This window comes from Marmota marmota, unplaced genomic scaffold, assembly GCF_001458135.2.
Source record: "Marmota marmota marmota unplaced genomic scaffold, marMar, whole genome shotgun sequence".
In the NCBI taxonomy this organism is placed as follows: Eukaryota; Metazoa; Chordata; class Mammalia; order Rodentia; family Sciuridae; genus Marmota; species Marmota marmota.
This window is the reverse complement of record NW_026000261.1, coordinates 7264659-7283821: the sequence shown is the minus strand read 5'-3', so window position 1 is coordinate 7283821 and position 19163 is coordinate 7264659. Positions and strand designations below refer to the sequence as shown.

The 19163-nt window shown below is 42.2% G+C and overlaps 1 protein-coding gene across 1 annotated transcript in view; it reads left to right on the top strand.

The window, feature by feature from the left end:
- The window catches only part of Frmpd3 (FERM and PDZ domain containing 3), a 69784-nt gene that overhangs the window by 17749 nt on the left and 32872 nt on the right, over window positions 1–19163 (top strand). Inside the window, 6 exon segments of the mRNA XM_015497966.2 lie at window positions 3023–3127; window positions 7070–7177; window positions 9972–10103; window positions 12019–12138; window positions 18145–18281; window positions 18617–18743. Coding sequence (XP_015353452.2) covers window positions 3023–3127; window positions 7070–7177; window positions 9972–10103; window positions 12019–12138; window positions 18145–18281; window positions 18617–18743 — 729 coding nt within the window.

Here is a 19163-nt window from a genome sequence, read left to right as displayed (position 1 = left end):
CTGGCGATTGAACCCAACAGTGTTTAACCACTGAGTGAGATCCCTAGCCCCTTTTTATTTTTTATTTTGACACAGGGCCTCACTAAGTTGCTGAGCTGCCTTTGACCTTGCAATCCTCCTGCCTGAGCCTCTTGAGTCACTGGGATTACAGGCATGCACAACCAAGCAGCTCCCAGCCCTTTTTATTTTGAGACAGGGTATCACTAAGTTGCTTAGGGCCTTGCTCAATTTCTGAGGCTGGCCTCAAACTTGCAAACCTCCTGCCTCAGCCTCAGGGGTTGCTGGGATTACAGGTATGCGTTACTGTGCCTGGCCAACACCAGGACTTCTGATATAATTGGTCTGGGGTGGGACCTGGACCCTGGAAATTTTAAAAGTTCTAAGCATTTCTACTGTGCAGCCAGGACCAAGACTCACTGCTCAAGTTCCTGCTGGACTCAGGTAGAACAAGTGGCTTTTTGTAATCTGCCCTCTGTATGGAATGAGATTGCTGGTTCCGACCAGAGCTGGGCCAGAGGCCCATGACCAGATAAGGACCTTTGTTTCTGGTGTGTCTTTATCTTATGGCCCTGCCCTCCTATGGCTGATTTGGCAAATGAATCCCAACCACAGTGTAAATGGCATATAATAGCTTAATATATTGTCTTTCCAGCTGTCAGAGACCCTTGCAAGGGCCATAACAAAGAAATTCCTAATTGTAGGACTCACAGTGTCTCCATGGCAAGGCCCTTGGGGGAAGGGGTTTGAAGTGGCTCCAAACCTGATTTGCCCCTAGTCTTCATCTCAGTAAATGGAAACCCCATTCTTCTATCCACCCCATGTCCACCCCATCAACATATGATCTTGGCTTAGTGTTCAAACTATATCCTGAAATAGCCCACTTTTCATCATCTCCATTATTAACCATCCCAGCCAAGCCGCCATCATATTTTAATTGTATTACAAATACAGTTACAGTATTGCAGTTTGACATGCCTAACTGGTCTTCCTACACTGTCACTGCCCACCCTTCCAAATACACACACTCTGTTTTCCACATGGAAGCCAGAGACATCTTTTAAAATGCACATCAGACACTGTCTGCTCAAAACTGGCCATTGGAGTGAAATCTGAAGTTCTCACCCGGGCTTACAAGACCCTACATGACCCAGCTCCCAGCTGCTTGTCTGAGCATGATCTCACTTATATGTGAGATCTGAAAACATCTCACTCATAGAAGCAGAGCAGACAGTGCTTACCAGATGCTGGGGCAAAAGGAGGCAACAGAGAGATGCTGTTCAAATACGAAGTATCAGGAGCTCTCTTCACATTGAAGATCTATTTGAGATCTATTGCACAGCAGGGTGACTAGTTAATAATAATGTATTATAGGCTTCAAAATTGCTAAAGTAACACCCCTACCACTCCCATCCTCTCTTACACATTCTCTTGTGTAGTTCATTACCGTGCTTTAGTTTTCTTCATATAGTAGCACCCCCCATCTGCAGGGAATATGTTCCAAGACTCTCCTCAGTGGATACCCAGAACAGTGAATAGTACTGAACTATAAATATACTATTTTCCTATACATCTATGATAAGCTAAATTTATAAATTAGGCATTGTACAAGGTTAACAACAATAACTAATCATAGAACAAGTGTAACAATATATTTATAACATGTGAATTATTCCTGGAATTTTCCATTTAGTATTTTCAAATTGAGTTTGACCATGGGGAACTGAAGTGGCAGAAATTGAAACTATGGATAAGGGGAGACTACTATAGTCCTTATTTGCTACCTTCAAGACACTGTTCTTCATCTGTCTGGCCCTGATGGAATGGACACTCCATAAGGCCAGGAAGTTTTTGTTGTTATTGTTCAGCAGTGTCTGGGATACATACATAGTAGGACCTTCCTAAATTTGTCAAATGAATAAATGTCCATAAAGACATGAGGATGCCCTTCCACATGTGTTTCCTGGCTGCTAGATTGTCTGGGATCTAAAAATCACCTTGGTATTCATGGTGCATTGGTTCCTTAGACCCCCCCCCCACCTCCCCACATGGATACCCAATCCTTGTGTGCTCAATTCCCTTATATAAAATTGCACAGTATTTTTATATAATCTACCCACATCCTCCTGTATACTTTAAATCATCTTTAGATTACTTATAATACCAAACACAATGTAAGTGTTTTATAAGTAGTTGTTGTACTGTATTATTTAGGGAGTAAAGACAAGAAAAAGATCTGTAAATGTTCAGTATAAATGCAATTTTTTCAAATATTTTTGATCTGTGGTTGGTTGAATCCAAGGATGCAGAACCTGTGGATATGGAGGTCTGGCTGTAATTTCAAGTGTTTCTTGATCATACTTCCTGATGAATTTTTGGGAGAGTTTTCTAGAACTACAGAACTTAGCTGATTCTTTGAGCATTTCTTACAAAATTGGATAAACAAAATGGTAGAACCCAGAAGTAGAAATCCAGGAGACCTGGGTTAAATCTCTCATATCTCTATTCCTGAGTAGTGTGGAAACTAGATGAGTCATTTTGGAGTGCTGAATCTCCTTTCTCCCACATCTAAAAAATATTTGTTATGCGCCTCCTTCCTAGGGGCAGGGCATAGCTGTGAAATGAATATGATCATTTCTGTAACTCCTTTGGGAAGCTTGTATTCAGATGTAATAAAATCCACCATTTAGGCATATCCCATATTAAGGAAACCAAATATATAAAAATTCAATATATGTTATTACTAAAGAATTTTTGCAAACTCCCCTAGGCTTAGAGCATTAATAATGGGATTCAATTTACCCAAATTTGGATTCATGCTCAGCTTTTGCACCACGCACCAAACACATAGAGAGATGATCCTTAGCAGATTCCTTGCACCTAGTAGGTAATCAATACTTATGTATTGATTTCATGATCAGTAAGGCAAAGTGCAACTGTACTAAAACATCTTAACTATGATGTGACAAAGTCAAGTTTCTCCCAGGGATGGAGAACTTACCAGCTCTCTGTGTTATTTTTCCAGTCCCCCAAATCTGCCTTCATCAGTGCTGCGAAGAAGGCCAAGCTGAGGTCCAATCCTGTGAAGGTCCGATTTTCTGAGCAGGTGGCAGTTGGAGAAATAGACGCAGTAAGTATAGTCTCAACTCCCTATTCTCAGCCCTTGGCCAGAATCATCTTGGCTGTCAAAGTCTCGCTCTGGGGCTCCTCTCAGTGGATGGCATTCAGAAGGGGTAGGAGCAGGAGGATCCTGGTGCTGTGAGTGAGTGGATAGTGAGTGGAAAGAAGTGTGTAGCATCCAGAGAGGCCCTAGGCATTGGAGAAGAATCATATTGATTCACTCAGGATGCTCTTGGTGCTCAGAGAAATTTCTGTCCCTAGTACAATAGCTTTCACTCAGAGCAAGTGCTCCATAAACATCTTTTGGCTACTTGATAGAAGCAGGAAGGAAGTAATGATTTTCTGAAGATCCAGAGAACAAGCAGCTGGTGAAATTGAGCTCTCTTCACATTGAAGTGCTCCTGCAACTCCACATCTTAACTGGAGAAGACTGTGGTGATGGGCAAATCTGCCAAGGGGAAATAATTCAGGCTCTTCTTAAATCACGAGGTTTTTATTAGGCACTTGCTGTGTTCCCAGCCCCACAAGGGATGCAAAGTAAATAACTGTTCCCTGCCACTGGATACCTCTCAGTAGTGTTGCGGGACAAGCAACTCAGTTGAGACAATAGAGAACCCATTGCTGGGCAGTAGCATATTGAAAAGAGTAATATTTGACAGCCCATGCCATGCAGCTGCCGATCTGGGGGGTACTGGCCAGCCCACAGTGTTTCTCACTGCATTGTGATGTTTACAGGCAGTCAGCTGTCTGCTTCAGATGAGAAGAGGTGAATGGAGAGCAAAAAGATGTGTGTCCAGCCATCATGGATCCCGGCCAAAGTCCCCTAGGAATCTGTGGAAGTTGGTGACATCCCAGTGGATAGGGATAACTGGAGCTAGCAGGCTCTTGTATGCTTTTGTAGGCAGTGACAGGCTGAGCTGTCAGGGGCCCTTAGCATTTATGTACTGAGGCACAGCTGCAATTGTTGAGAGAAGACAGCAAGCCCAGAACAAGCAGGAAAATAGGAGAATGCCAGGTGCTTCTATAAAGCCACTCAGAAGAAAGGATAGAGGACACAGTTGTCTTCCATCTCCATTTCCCTGATACTCATCTCCAAACCTAGCACGTGCCCTCCTCTATCCCTGTATGAAAAAGGCTGGAAAAAACAACAGACCCCACTGGCAAGCTATTTGAAAATTGGTAGATGAGATCCATCTCAATCTTGGAAGAAAAGATTGAAGAGTAACAGGAGTTGGTTCACAGAGAGAAGAGGGAGAAGGGGGAGCTCCTGCAGATAGGGTGAAGCAGATCCTGAGGTCCAAGTCACCAAGGGGACATGTGTGTCTTGAATCCTTGGATACCCCAAGGACATATGACTTGAATCTGGAAAGTATGGACTATCCCTTGTCAACATTACAGAGGAATCAACTGAGGCCAGGACACCTAGTACAAAACTCCCTCAAAGATCTCCCTTCTCCTCCTTTTCTCTTCCTTCTCTCTTTTCCCTTCCTCTTTCCCTTCTCCACTGTCTTTCCTCCACTATGACTCCCTTCTCCATACCTCCCAGGTAGGCCACAGGCAGAATCAAGACCTCACTCCAGCGCAACCTGAATGCACAGTAGTAGCTACAACCAATCCAGAGTTAATTCTCTTTCTCCTGGACAGGCCACCAAGTGTGGTTTGAGACTCCTATCTGGAGAGGGACACACATCAGTCTTCTAGTTCTCTCTATGTTCAGGAAATCATGTAAAGTCATAACAATGCCCACTGCACCACTGCCACTGGTGTGGACCATAGCAGCCTGTTGGGACCTGGGTGAGTCCAAGTCCAGGTGACTCCGGGCTGTCCTATCATCCCTTTCCCCTTGTGTTCCAAGGCTTTATTAAGCAGCCAGAGCAAAAATAAATCCTGTGGGCGTTTCTTGTCAACTCTATTTTTAAGCAAAATCAATTAAGTAATTATCTGAGTCCAACCCAGTGTGCTAAATAAAACCTGCCACCGCTGAGCGTCATCAGCCTGGGGCTCCGGGGCCTCTGGGCTTGGCAGGAGAGAGTCATCTCAGGATCAGGGAGTCACACTTTTCCAACTTTATATCCCATCACCGCCCACCTTGGCTTGACCCCAGACACACTTGACTCTTGACTCCCACCACTGCCAGCCAGTACTCCAAGTCCAGAGAACTTATTTATTTCTGTGGAAATGCTTTGTCTGTAACCAATCACTGTTCTCATCTGCTTTCTCTAATAATCCACATCTACCATCTCCTTGAGAATCAAAACCCAATGCAGCTTATCTAGGAAACCTTAACCATATTATGCTATTGGTTTGGTTTGGTTTCATAAGGTATATGAATGTTGGGTCACTATAACAATAGTGTAGGGCTGGACTCAAGTCCTCCATTTTTGCTGTCACCATCCTGGGGATTTAGCATAGGGATGATAGAGAGGAGAGGCTTAGTGAATGCCCTCTGAATCAAGAAGTCTGGCCATCTATTCAGCCTGTGAGTTTCTATAGAAAACTGATGATGCTGGCCCAGAGAAATGGTTGGATCCTCTTGATGAGTCTAATTATTCAAGTAAGCACCTACTGCTCATTCATTTAGCAGCCATTTGTTAAGAACCAAGTGTGTGTCAGGAACCCAGTTCAGTGTTGGAATTACAAAGATGAACAGACATGGTCATTGTACTCTGAGTTTACTGTTTGATTATGAAAGACAAATAGTCTTCAAAAATATGAGCACTTATTGGACTGGGGATGTGGCTCAGAGGTAAAGAATTTGCTTAGCATATGCAAGGCCATGGGTTCAATCCCCAGCACCACCACACACAAAAAATGAGCACTTATGGAATGATTGGATCAACTCCTAGCCCACTTCTAATTTCATATATATATATATATATATATATATATATATATATATATTTGAATATACATACATATATTATGGTACATGTGGATTATTAGAGAAACCATGTGTGTGAGTGTGTGTGTGTGTGCAGACACTGAGAAAGGTGTGTATGGGTTGCTATAGGAACATATGGGGAGACAAGGTTCAAGTATATGATGATATTGGACCAAGTCTTTACAGAATACATATTTAAGGTGGGTTTTGAAGGATGAATAGGAGTTTGCCAAGAAGGAAAAGAGGAAAGCAGAATGAATAGCTTTTATTTAATGAATTTTTATTGAGAAATTAGCATGCACCACTCTATAAATAAAGAAAACACTGGACCAGGAAAACTGTCACCATTTAGTTATCAGGTGTTTGAAAAAGGGCCTTGCCAGTGGTTCTTATCAACATCAGTACTGCCCACCCTCCAAGAGCTTTGGAACCATATGGGGATGTTTTGTATCATCCCACTGACTTTTCATGCTATTGTCATTTCGTGTCTCAAGGTCAGAGTTGCTGAGTATCCTGTAGGAAGCAAGATAGTCCCTGAAGGACAAAGAATTATTAGAGATGAAGATATCAAGAATGGTAAGACATGACTCCAGAGAGGTAGGCAGGGGCCAGGTCAGAGAGGGATAAGGATGCCATACAAGGGCAGAAACAGTAGAGAAAAGGCACAGACTGAGAAGCGGTCTTGGCTTGTGAAGGACCTGGTGGAAATGGAGGTTTAGGAGATAAGCTGAGGTGAGTGAGCTGGGCTCCAAAGGAAGCCTTCAGATTGTATACAGTGGTCTCAAATGGGCCAAGCACTGCCCAAAGCTGCCACACTTTGAATCACAGGAGAATGCAAGTGCACTGTGATGTCATATGAGAAATGGACTTTTGATATTTTCCAATGTCTTTAGGGAATTTGGCTCTGTCTCCACATAACATTATTGTTGATCTTTTTTCTCTGTCTCTGCCCTGCCGTCCCTTTGACTCTCTGTCTCCTTAACCTTCTGTCCCTTCCTTTCCATACCCTTCTCTGGCTTCCCCCTCATTGTAATTGAGCCTTCTCCTTGACTTTTCCTTGCCTGTTCATAGAAAATGATGAAGAAGGAAGCTCTCCTCCTCATCCCCAACGTCCTGAAGGTTTTCTTAGAGAACGGGCAGATCAAGTCATTCACATTTGATGGCCGGACCACTGTTAAGGTACTTTCAGAGTCTCCTCTCCTGGGTCAACATTGCCCTCTGCAGAGGACACACAGCTGTTTGTCTCGCATTCCTCTGAGACTGCACATGCTGCTACTGCTGGAGCAAGGTGGCCTTTGAGCTCCTGGTGCTTATGAACACAAAGCTGCAAAAATGCATAGTCTTCAGATATGGCTGATGGCAGAAATTTGCATGCTCAATTGTGGACTATAATTGTCAAAATGTGTGTGGGCACATGGGTACGCATCTGCTTGTCACCTGCTTTATGTTCATGTAACACAGGGTCATTCAGGACTCTTAGGAACTAAGGAATGTGAAGATCATTAAGCCATTTATAAAGCAAAAGCAATTTATATTGATACAATAACACCTACACAAGTTTACACACAGAAATAAACAAATGAAGTCTCTTGGGAAATTAGCTGAGCCATGCTTTGCTTTTTAAATAACAACCACATCTTAAGCACCAAACCAAGATTTAAAAAGTCTGGCCACAACTGCTTTGGCTTTTTTTTTTTCCAGTTCTAGGGATCAAATCCAGGGCCTTGCATATGCTAGACAAGCACACTACCACTGAGCTACACCCTCAGTCCTGGCTGTTATTTACACAGGAAGAGCAATTAATAAAACTGTGATTGTTAACAGATCAGCCAGGTATCGGAAAGTCCTACTGATTCTCTTAGTGCCTAGGAGTATAAGCCATGATATGATTTGCCCCAAGGTTCACTCTACTATAGGACAGAAATATCTGTTCTGCTTCTTCCAGACTATTTCCAGAAAGAAAATATCATCCCCAGAATTAATATTTTAATGCAATCAATGCTGCCCAAACTGCTGGGTAGCTAAAAGCACCCCCAGAAAACCTGCTTTGACCCATAGGTAACCTATGGTTCCCACACTGGGGCCAAGACAACCCTATAAATATAAAAGCCCCTGGGCTAGTAAATGTTTGCAAAAAAGAGATAACAGATGCCTGGAATGGGCCTTGCCAGTAGTTTTCCAGCAGGGTAAGAACTACACATTCCTAGAAAGCTTTTGGAAATGTCCAAGGGAGTTTTGTATTATCCCAATGATTTGTCATGCCACTAGTGTTTAGTGTCTGAAGGTCAGAGACACTAAATGTTCTGCAGGGGGAGGGGATAGTCCATGAATGATCAAGAAGTGTGCTTCTCAAAGTTCCAGTAGCATCTTGGGTACAATTTATAGTACTTAATCCATGTTAATTGAATCAAAGCTTTCTTTGGAAGGCTTAGGCCTAGGCAGGTCCCCCAGAGAATTAGGATCAAAATGTACTCCTTAGGGAGTCATGGAATGGTCTCTTAGCTCTTGAAGGTCTCAGGATATGGGAGGGACCAGTGAAACAGAACTAATTAGGCCAACCCTGGGTATCTGAATGTCCACTCCTCCAGATGTGGATATCTTATTGTGTCAAAATATTCCCTGGTGTTTGTTCATGGGTTGCTATGCACATTGTAGCTTGTCTCCACAGTGGAGTGTTTACCCCCTCTCTTTTCCCTTGGAGGCTTCTCAGAGTATTCTTCCCCCAGCATGTCACTGCTACCATGGCTTCTCCATAGCCCCAGCCTTCCAGGACAGCAGTGTTCTCCTCACTTGCAGTCTCACTCTGACTTCAGTAAGGGTGCACTGGCTATTCATTGGAACTTTGACAGGCTGCCAAGCCACTTGTCCCAGAGAGGTACCTGGGAGAATTGACAGCCTGGCACAGGGACTATTACACTTGTAACACCAGTTGGCAATTGCTGGCTTGGCTGTCCACAGTCCCAGTGCAGCTGAACTGCAAAGAAAACCTCATCTGTCCCTGCCAGAGCTCCAGCAACACTGGTGCCTCTGTGACTACTTGGATAATACAAAGAGATCCTCTCAAGTACCCACCAATTTCCAGCCTACTATTTAAATGGCTGAACGCCTTTCTGTGTTCATTGAAGGGCTTGTTTGGCAGTGCTGGCTGTCAGGTAGCTTTGCATTCCCAAGCCTGCTTCTTTCCAGCCTTTGGGGGCTGAGAGATGCTGAACACACACACTGGAACCCAGCGGATATGCTGAAGTCACAACAAATAGATGGCAGAAGTCTCCAAACTGACATTTGGACAGCCCCCACCAATATGCTTCCAGACGCCCTAGTATTAAAAGTAGGGCAGCAGAGCAGACGGAGCCCAGAAGTAGTCAGATTTATGACTGTAAACCAGACACGTGACATAGTTCCTCTGCATGGACACATTTTTCAAGTTGCTAAATTGATTGTCTCTAAAAGCCAGCAATGGTCAAAAATGAACATTTTGCCAGTAACTGAAGTCATTTGAATTAGATTATGAATCTGGAAATAGTATACTTTTTTAATTATAGAAATGTAGCTTTTGCTAATTCCTAAAGGAAAGAGCTGACACACAAACTCGAGTGGGCATTCTGACTTATAAGAGATAAGGGGAGAACCAACACAGTGCCTGGCACTCAGGGAATAGTTTGTCAAATGTAAGGAGAAAGGGAGGAAGGAAGGGAGGGAGGGAGAGATGGACATGACCTTCTTTTGCCATATGCATCACCTGGGGAGTTTCTGGAATGCCTGCCTCCATCCCTTGTACCTGTGGTGTTCTCCAGGGCCCAGGCCACTGGGCAGCCTTCATGGAGCCCAGTACCTGGGCCACAATAAAGGCTAGTGTCTGTCTCAGCCTTCTACATGGGACTACTGTGCTTGGCTTTCAATCCCCTCCTCACATGATTGTGAGTCAATTAAAGCCAAAAAAGATCACCCTCTCAAGGCTCTTTTTCTTCCACAGGATGTGATGGTGACATTACAGGACCGCCTCTCTCTGAGGTACATTGAGCACTTTGCTCTTGTTCTTGAATATGCTGGGCCAGAACAGAATCACAAGTTCCTGCTTCTTCAAGACAAGCAGCCCCTGGCTTATGTAAGTAACTTCTTTATCTTGGCCCAGTAGCTTTGTATGTGGCCTGTACTAGAGAAGAGGACCCAAGGCACTCCCTCCCTAGAAGATTTGTAATGATATGCTCAGCCAGCTCCCAGAAGACAATTTCATACCTAAGTTTGTTACTACCCATCACAGAGGGCCTTTGGGCAATGCCCTTTGTGACCTAAGGAAAGCTCATTGGTCTTGGTCTCCAGGGAGAAGAGTGATTCTCTGCATGGCACCCAGAATGCTGAACTGACAAATAGTCTTTTGTCTCCCAGAAAGCCCACCTGTTAAATTTTTCTCCTTCCTGAAGAGAAATTGGCCTTTCAGATGAGGCTGTGATATAGAAAAGTCAGGAAATGGAATCAAGTGAGAGTTGGGAATTGGCTGAGTAGAGCCAAGAATGGACACCCTGACATCTATATTATCTTCCAAGATAGAGTAGGAAAAAGTGATCTTCCTGGCCCACACCATTTGGAAAAAAGGCTGAAGAAATCTAGGACTCTGGGTGGGATTTTACCAATATGAAGCACCAAGAATTATCAGAGTAGCAAACAGATTTCCCAAGTAGGATAAGAAAGAATTGGAGAAGGACAATTGGGAAAAAATTCTACTCCATGGCTAAGAGCCTACATGGAAGCCAAACGGAAACCAAAATCACACACACACACACACACACACACACACACACAAATGAGTTCTTGGAAAGAAAAATTCTTCAAGCTCAGCTGTCAGCCAGATACAAACAAGAGCCTCAGCAGTAGGAAAGACAAGGCCATGGGTAAGTGCTTGGAGGAGGTTTAAGAGCCCCTCCCCAAGCAGCCCTTTGAATACAACGAGACTTTAAAAGAAGTTTCAAACTTTTTATTATGAAAAATTTCAAACAAACACAAAAGTAGAAGGAATATAGTATTGTGAACTCTATTAGCCATCCCCAGCTTCAACCATTAACAGTATATTTGGAGGTATAGTGTTTCATCTATACCTCCAAATAGGTATAGATGTATTCAATTTGATTTGGCCTCTAATTGGCAACTGTTACTGTGCTTGAAGCTGAGACCCTGTGCAAGAAAAGAGTCTGAGAAGTTCTCAAGAGCCCTCTCTTCCTACCTAGTGTTTAAGCACTTAGACCTGATTGTTGATAAAGTCCATGTCTTAAATAAATGATTTTACACGCGATCTTAGCCCAAAGGCTGAGAAGCAATAGATAAGTGATTTTAAAATAGCAGTCACTTTGGGTCAGAAGGGCAGAAAAGACCTTGCTCTACTTTCCTCTAAGGGTACAATAGTACCGCTTTATCCACAGGGGATATATTCCAAGACCCCCCCCAAGTGGATGCCAGAGATAGTACTGAACCATACATGTACTGTTTTTTTTCCTATACATAGAGACCTATGATAAAGTTTAATTTATAAACTAAGTACAGTAAGATATTAAAAACAATAATAAGCTGGGTACAGTGGCACATGCCTATAATCCCAGCAATTGGGGAGGCTGAAGCAGGAGAATCGCAAGTTCAAAACTAGCCTCAACAACTTAGGCCCTAAGCAACTTAGTGAGATCCTGACTCAAACAAGGAAAAGGGATGGGGATTTGGCTCAATGGTTAAATTGCATCGGGCTCAATTCCTACTGCCCCAAATAAATAAATAAATAAATAATATACATGAATTGTTTATTTCTGGAAATTCCCATTTAATATTCTCAGACTACAGTTGACCATGTCTAACTGAATATGGGGAAAGCAAAACCTTGGACGAGGTTTACTGAATGTGAATCTGCCAGGTAGGAGACAGAGTGGGAACAACAGCCTAACTCTGCCCTAAGCCGCACTTGAAGGAGCCACCAAACTGACTGCCCACTACTCGAGCATTGTAGATCCTTACTTTCACCTCTCACCCCTGGGATTTAGGTGGTACAGAGGACACACTATCATGGAATGAAATGCCTGTTCCGAATAAGCTTCTTTCCCAAAGACCCCGTGGAGCTGCTGCGTCGGGATCCTGCTGCTTTCGAGTACCTTTACATCCAGGTAGAATCTGGCTTGGGGATACAGACAAACAGCTAGTAGACAAACAAGCAGGCAGGCTGTTCTGCCATCACAGTGAAATCACTATGTAAGTTTTTTCAACCTCCATGTAGTTCTGAGGGCCCTTTTCTTTCCTGCTACCATTGTATTCCATTGCTAAGTTGACTGGCCTGGTGACCTGAGCTGCCTGTGGCTCAATGTCCTGTCTTTTTGACCATGCAACTCATTGGTTTTCAGGAACAATCAACCCAAATAACTCTGGCTCCTTCACAGGATCCCAAGGTCTAACAAGCACATTGGGTTGCAGGGGTCCTCAGCCTCCAATGCCATGCTCTGATAAGGAGATGATTCCCAACTCACTTCACCCAAAAACATTCAGTGCTTACTCTATTCCAGGCCCTACCCTAGGTATTGGTGATCAAAGATGACAAAAGAACTATCTTGGCTCCTTTAAGCTAGTCTGTGTGTAAATAAATATGACAGTGGTGGGGTTTACTGTCAATGAGGGCACCCAGGAAGCAGTTTGCCAACTGCACATGGGAGAGATAGTGAAGGCTTCACAAGGAAGTGACAAACACATGCTCCTTGCAATGAGATAAATGGAAGTTTGCTGTGTAGAGATACAGAGTAGAGGGAACATATTCTAAGCAAAGGACTTTGCTTTTACAAGAGCATGGGGGCACTAAATAGCATGGTACAATGAGAGAACTGAGTGATTTTATTATAGCTGCAATACAAGATGTAATGTACGGAGCAGTAGGAAATGAAGTGGGAGAGAGAGGAAGCAGACAGTGAAGGGCTTGGCAGGCCATGGCAAGTGTAGGCTTTATGATGGAGGCTGGGCAGTGATTCTCAAAGTGTGGTCCCAAAGGCAGCAGCGTCAGCATCAACTGGGACCTTGTTAGAGATGGAAATTCTTGGGGCCCAGACCAATCCTACTGAGCCAGAAACTTGGAGTTAGAAATAAGTGATCTGCTTTAACAAGCCCTCCATGGAATTCTGATATCCAAAGGAGTTTGGGAATTACTGCTTAAGGACAGTGGTTCTTAACCCTAACTGCACATTAGAATTATCTGGAAAGTTTTGGAAAAAAATGCTCTCTGCCCCACAGTGTCAAAGCAGGAAATATATAGGTGCTCTCAAAGTTAATATTCTCCTTTCCTATCAGACAAGAGACCCACTCTCCCTGCTTTTTTTCTGCCTTTGGCTGATTGTTCATTTTCTTATTAAAATTCACACATTTCAAGACCATAAAAATGTCCTGTGCCACCCTCAAGACTGATTAAATCAAGACCTATGAGCTGACTCCCAGACATTGCTATTTTTAAAATTCTTCAGGTGATTCTAATATGCAATCTAGATAAAGAAATTCTGTGGAGGCACAGAAATGGTGAAAGGAGAATAGCTTGGTCAGATGAGCAATTTCAAAAGATCACACAGTGCCAAGGAAATTCACCAGCTAGAGAACCATGGCAGTTATCCAGAGAAGAAATAATGAGGGCCAGAATCAGAACTATGATAGAGTAGGTGGGAATCAAGAGAGATTGAAGGGCTGCAGTTGTAGCTCAGTGGTAGAGTGCTTGCCTAGCACATGTGAGGCACTGGGTTCAATTCTCAGCACCATATAAATAAATAAATAAAGGTATTAAAAATATTAAAATGAGGATTCAATAGACTTTGACTTGATGAGTGACTGGCAGAGGTGATATCATTCCTCAAATTAAGAAACAAAGGCAGTGAAATGAGTTTGGGGACAAGAGGAGATCTTTTGGGGACGTGTGGAGTTTTAGATGCCCACAGGATGTACACAGCACTTGATGAGAGGAAAAAATAAACCCAGACTTTATCTGTCTCTGATAGTGACAACTGGGAATATGCTATGAGACATCATCATTGTCCTTTCTGCCCTTTTTGACAACTTAAAATGTTAGGAACATTTCTCTGCCTTAAGTTCCTTTACCAACCCTCCAGGGGGAAATGAGTTGTGTGGTTGCTCTATGAATTTTAGAAGTTTAATTCTCATTTTGTTTTACCCTGAATTTCTTTGTTCAAGCCTCCTTTTTCCCATTTTTATTGGTGCACTATACTTGTAAATAGTGATGAGATTTATTTTTACATATTTGTACATGCATATGATATAACATCTTCATTTAAGCTTCTGGGGACCACCTTGGATCTAATATTTCCAAATTTGATGACAAGACCATATCTACCCAAATTCTCCCCTTTATGATGATATGGATATCAGATTTATTCCCTCTTTTTTCATATTTCAGTTTTACTGATGTATAATTGACACATAACAAACTGCACATTTGAAGTACACATTGTGTGGGTCATGGTGGTGCATGTCTATAATCTCAGTAGCTTGGGAGGCTGAGGCAGGAGGATTATAGTTTCAATCCTCCTGAGATGTGTGTGCGCATGTTCACACACACACATACAGCCTCAGTAACTTAGGAAGGCCCTAGGCAACTTAGCAAAACCATGTGTCAAAATAAAAAAATGGACTGGGGATGTAGCTCAGTGATAAAGTGCCCCCAGTTTCAATACCTGGCACCAAAAAATAAATAAATAAATGAAACAATAAAGTACATACTGTGACAAATTTTGACACATATATATGTATACACCCATATGTGTATATCAACACATTCAAAATATTGAACATATTTATTTTTGGGGAGCCTCTCGGGAAATACACGCCCTTAAGTCCTGAGCAAGAGATACTGAACAATTATTGTACCCCGCAATAACTTTGGCTCTCTCTCTTTCCACGGACCCCTAAGGTCAGAGAGCTGTCCTGGATTTTGAAAAGGTACTTCTGTGTGTTTGCAGGCTTTCTTTGCAGTTTTCTTAAGTTATTGGAATAGTGAGATTTCGTGAACCCAGCATTATGTCACCAGCTAGGATAGATGGCAATATCTATTATTCTTAAAAGTTTCCCCAGGTTCCTTTGTAATTCATTCCCTCTAATCACCAGGCAACCACTGACCTGCTTTCTATCACTGTAGATCAGTTTTCATTTACTAAAATTTATATATATATATATATATATATATATATATATATATATATAGTATCATACAGTATGTATACTTATTTTAGACTAGCTTCTTTCGCTGAGCATGATTATTTTTTTAAATGTTGTCAATGGATTTTTTTTTTTGAGAGAGAGAGAATTTTTTAATATTTATTTTTTTAGTTCTCGGTGAACACAACATCTTTGTTTGTATGCGGTGCTGAGGATCGAACCCGGGCTGCACGCATGCCAGGCGAGCGCGCTACCGCTTGAGCCACATCCCCAGCCCTATGGATTTTTTTAAATTTTATTTATTTTTATGTGGTGCTGACTATCGAACCCAGGGCCTCACACATGTCAGGCAAGTGCTCTACCACTGAGCCACTACTCCAGCCCCATGAGCATGATGATTTTGAGAGTTCCAGTTTCTCCACATCATTTTCAACACTTGAGATGTGTGTGCGCGTGTATACAGACACACACATGTAATTTTTTATTTTAGTCATTCTATTAGTGTAAAATAGCATCTCATTGTGGTTCCCATTTGCATTTCCCTAATGACTAATGAGGTTGAACAATGTTTCATGTGTTTATTTGCTATCTTGAATCTTCTTTGGTGAAATGTCTGTTCAAATCATTTGCCTCCTTTTCTATTGGACTATTTGTTTTCTTGTTATTGATATTTGAGTCCTTTATGTATTCTGGAAACAAGTTGTTTGTTGGATATGTTATTTGCAATTATTTTCTCCCAGTCTGTGACTTGTATTTTCAATCTCTCAGCAGTGTCTTTCCTAAGAACAAATGTTGAATTTTTATGAAGTCCAGTTTGTTAATTTGTTCTTTTATGTACAGTACTTTCAGTGTCACGTAGAAGAAATCTTTGTCAACTCAAGATCACAAAGCTCTTCTATATTTTTTCCAGAAGTTTTATCATTTTAGGTTTTGTATGTAGATCTATGATATATTTTGAGTTGACTTTCATATAAGATGCAAGGTATCCATCAAAGTTTTTTTGTGTGTTTTGGCATATGGGTATACATATTCCAACTCCATTTGTTGAAAAGATTGTCCTTTCTCCACTGAATTTCCCTTGTCAAAAATCAGTTGTCCAGCTGAGCATAGTGATGCATAACTATACTCTCAGAGACTCAGGAAGCTGAGACAGGAAGTTGCAAGTTAGAGGCTAGCCTTAGCAACTTAGTGAAACCCTGTTTCAAACTAGTAAAAAGACTGAGATGTAGCTCAGTAGTAGAGGGCCCCTGGGTTCAATCCCCAGTACTGCCAAAGAACAAAAGAAAACAAAACAGTGATTTAACCTGGCACACTGTAGTTGGGAAGCTGAGCCAGGATCCAAAGTTTGAGGCTAATATGGCAACCTAGTGATACCCTGTCCCAAAATAAAATTTAAGAACTGGAATATAGCTCAGTGGTAGAACTATTTGCCCCATATGCTTGGACCTCTGGGTTCAACCCCCAGTAATGCAAAAAAAAAAATCAAAAACAATTCAGTTGTCTATATATTTGTGGAGGTATTCTTGAACTCTATTCTGTTCCATTGATCTACTTATATATCCTTATGCCAACATTATATTACTTTGTTTTTGTAGCTTTATAATAAGTATTGAAATGAAGTAGTATTTGTCCTCCATTTTTTTTTCTAAATATTTTTTTAGTGTTGATGGACTTTTATTTTATTCATTTATTTATATGTAGTGCTGAGAATTGAACCCAGTGCCTCACACATGTGAGGCAAGCACTCTACCACGGAGCCACAACCCAAGCCCCAACTTTGTTCTTTTTCAAAGTCATTTTGGATATTCTAGATCCTTTGTGTTTTCATGTGAATTTTAGAACCAACACATCAATTTCTGCTAAAAACTTGATGTGGTTTGGATTGAGATTGTGTTAAATCTATAGATCAATTTGAGTAGAATTGACATCTTAAAAAATATTAAATCTTCTAACCCATGAACACAGTATTTCTACATTGATTTATGTCTTTAATTTTTATCAGCAGTGTTTCATAGTTTTTTGTGTACAAGTCTTTCACATGTTTTGTTAGATTTATTCCTAATTGTTTTATATTTTTGATGCTATTATCAATGATTTGGATTTTTAATTTCAATTTCCAATTGTTTGTTGCTATCAGAAATACAATTAGCTGTCGTATATTAACCTTATGTCTTACAACATTACTAAACTCACTTATTTGTTCTAGTAGTTTTTTATAGATTCCATTGGATTTTCTACATAGACGATCATTGATGAAGTATTCCTTTTCTACCTTCTCCCATGCTATAATTATACTACTGTGACTCCCTAGTCCCTTAACTGGGTCCACCTCAACCAAATGGACAACTGTTCTAACCAAGCTAGATTCATTGATAGCTGGGGTCCTGGTCCTTAGAGTTTGAGGGTTACCATAATGCTTGGCCAGCAGTTCCAGGAGACCAACATGAAAACAGCCTAGGAATGATTGGCCCATCAATGTTTTGTCCTTTACACCCCAAGGAACAGAATGTCTACCTCATCCCTGCAATCCATCTCTCACCCTGAGTTTCTGGGCCAGAACACTATACAGAGTCCTTCCCCACGTCTCTGTTTCTTTGTTCCCATCTGCTCTTGTGGAAGAGTTTTATATGATTGGGGGGTGAGTATTGCTACCCCAAATGTGGGAGGGTCTTTTTTAACAGGAGGAAAGAAAGGGAGTGGTATGCTGTGAACTACTTTATGCCCATTTGCACCCTACCATTGTGCACACCTGTCACTGAGAAAACTGTCCACTATCTGCTGAATAAAGCTAATAGTGTCTCTGTGACCTGAGACTTCTCTGTTGTCTCTTCCCCAAGGGCAGCATCTTCCTCTTTCCTTTGATCTACCATGTCTTACCGACACCGTGGTTCTTTTTTGAAATATAAAGGAGTAGATAGGGGGTGGGGAGGGAACATCGCCTTTAACTAACAGGTTTGGACTGCCTTCTCTCACAGAGTCGGAATGATGTTATCCGAGAACGCTTTGGAATGGACCCCAAACCAGAGATGCTTCTGGGCCTTGCTGCCCTCCACATCTATATCACTGTCTCAGCCACTCGGCCTAGTCAGAAGATCTCACTCAAGAATGTGGAGTGAGTTGGGCTGGGACCCTTCGGGTTGGGGGCAAACAGCTGTGTAGGAAGAAGGTAAAATGGTTGAGCTGTATTGCCCTTTATCAGGAATGCAAGAAGTGGAATGGGAGTGAGAATTGGAGTTCCTCACACCTTGCTCTAGCCCATGATGCCCTAGAGCTACCGCTTCTATTAGGGAAGTGTGGCCAATGTTCTCTTGTTCCAGTCCCTCTTTTTCTTTCTCCCAGTCTCTGTTCCTCCATCTGTACTTTTCAGATTCAGTTTCTGACTTACCATCTTCTATTCTCTGTCACATTTTGTCTCTCACTAATCTTTTACTTTTCTTCTGCTCTTAGGAAGGAGTGGGGCCTGGAACCCTTTCTCCCCCCCTCCCTCCTACAAGGCATCAAAGAGAAGAACCTTCGGAAATCTCTCTCACAGCAACTGAAGGCTCACCAAATGCATCCTTCTAGTGGCACCAAGGTACCCAGAGGAGGCCATGGGGTACCATGTTCAGGCACTAGAGGTCTTGGGGCGGGGGGCGGGGTGCGTTTTCTCTGGTGATCTTCACCACATTTTTTGACTCAGGTGCACATCCAGCATGTCTGGGAATGGGGACAGTTATGGAAAGGATTTTCCCCAAGCCTGAGCCTGTCCCAGAAACAGCTCAGTGGCACTGACAGACCTCTGGGTCCTGAAAGCAAAGAGACCAATGCCAGAGATCATCCTCAGGTTCTTTTACCAATTAGCTAGTGTGGATTGAGCACCTGTCATGTGGACAGCACTAGACCCTGGGGAGGCACATATTTTCCATGAGAATGATCACTCTGTCCCAGACTAGCTTTCTAATTCATCAGTTCTGGTATATGGAATTCTGGAGGTAAAAGCCCCCCCCTCCGGGGG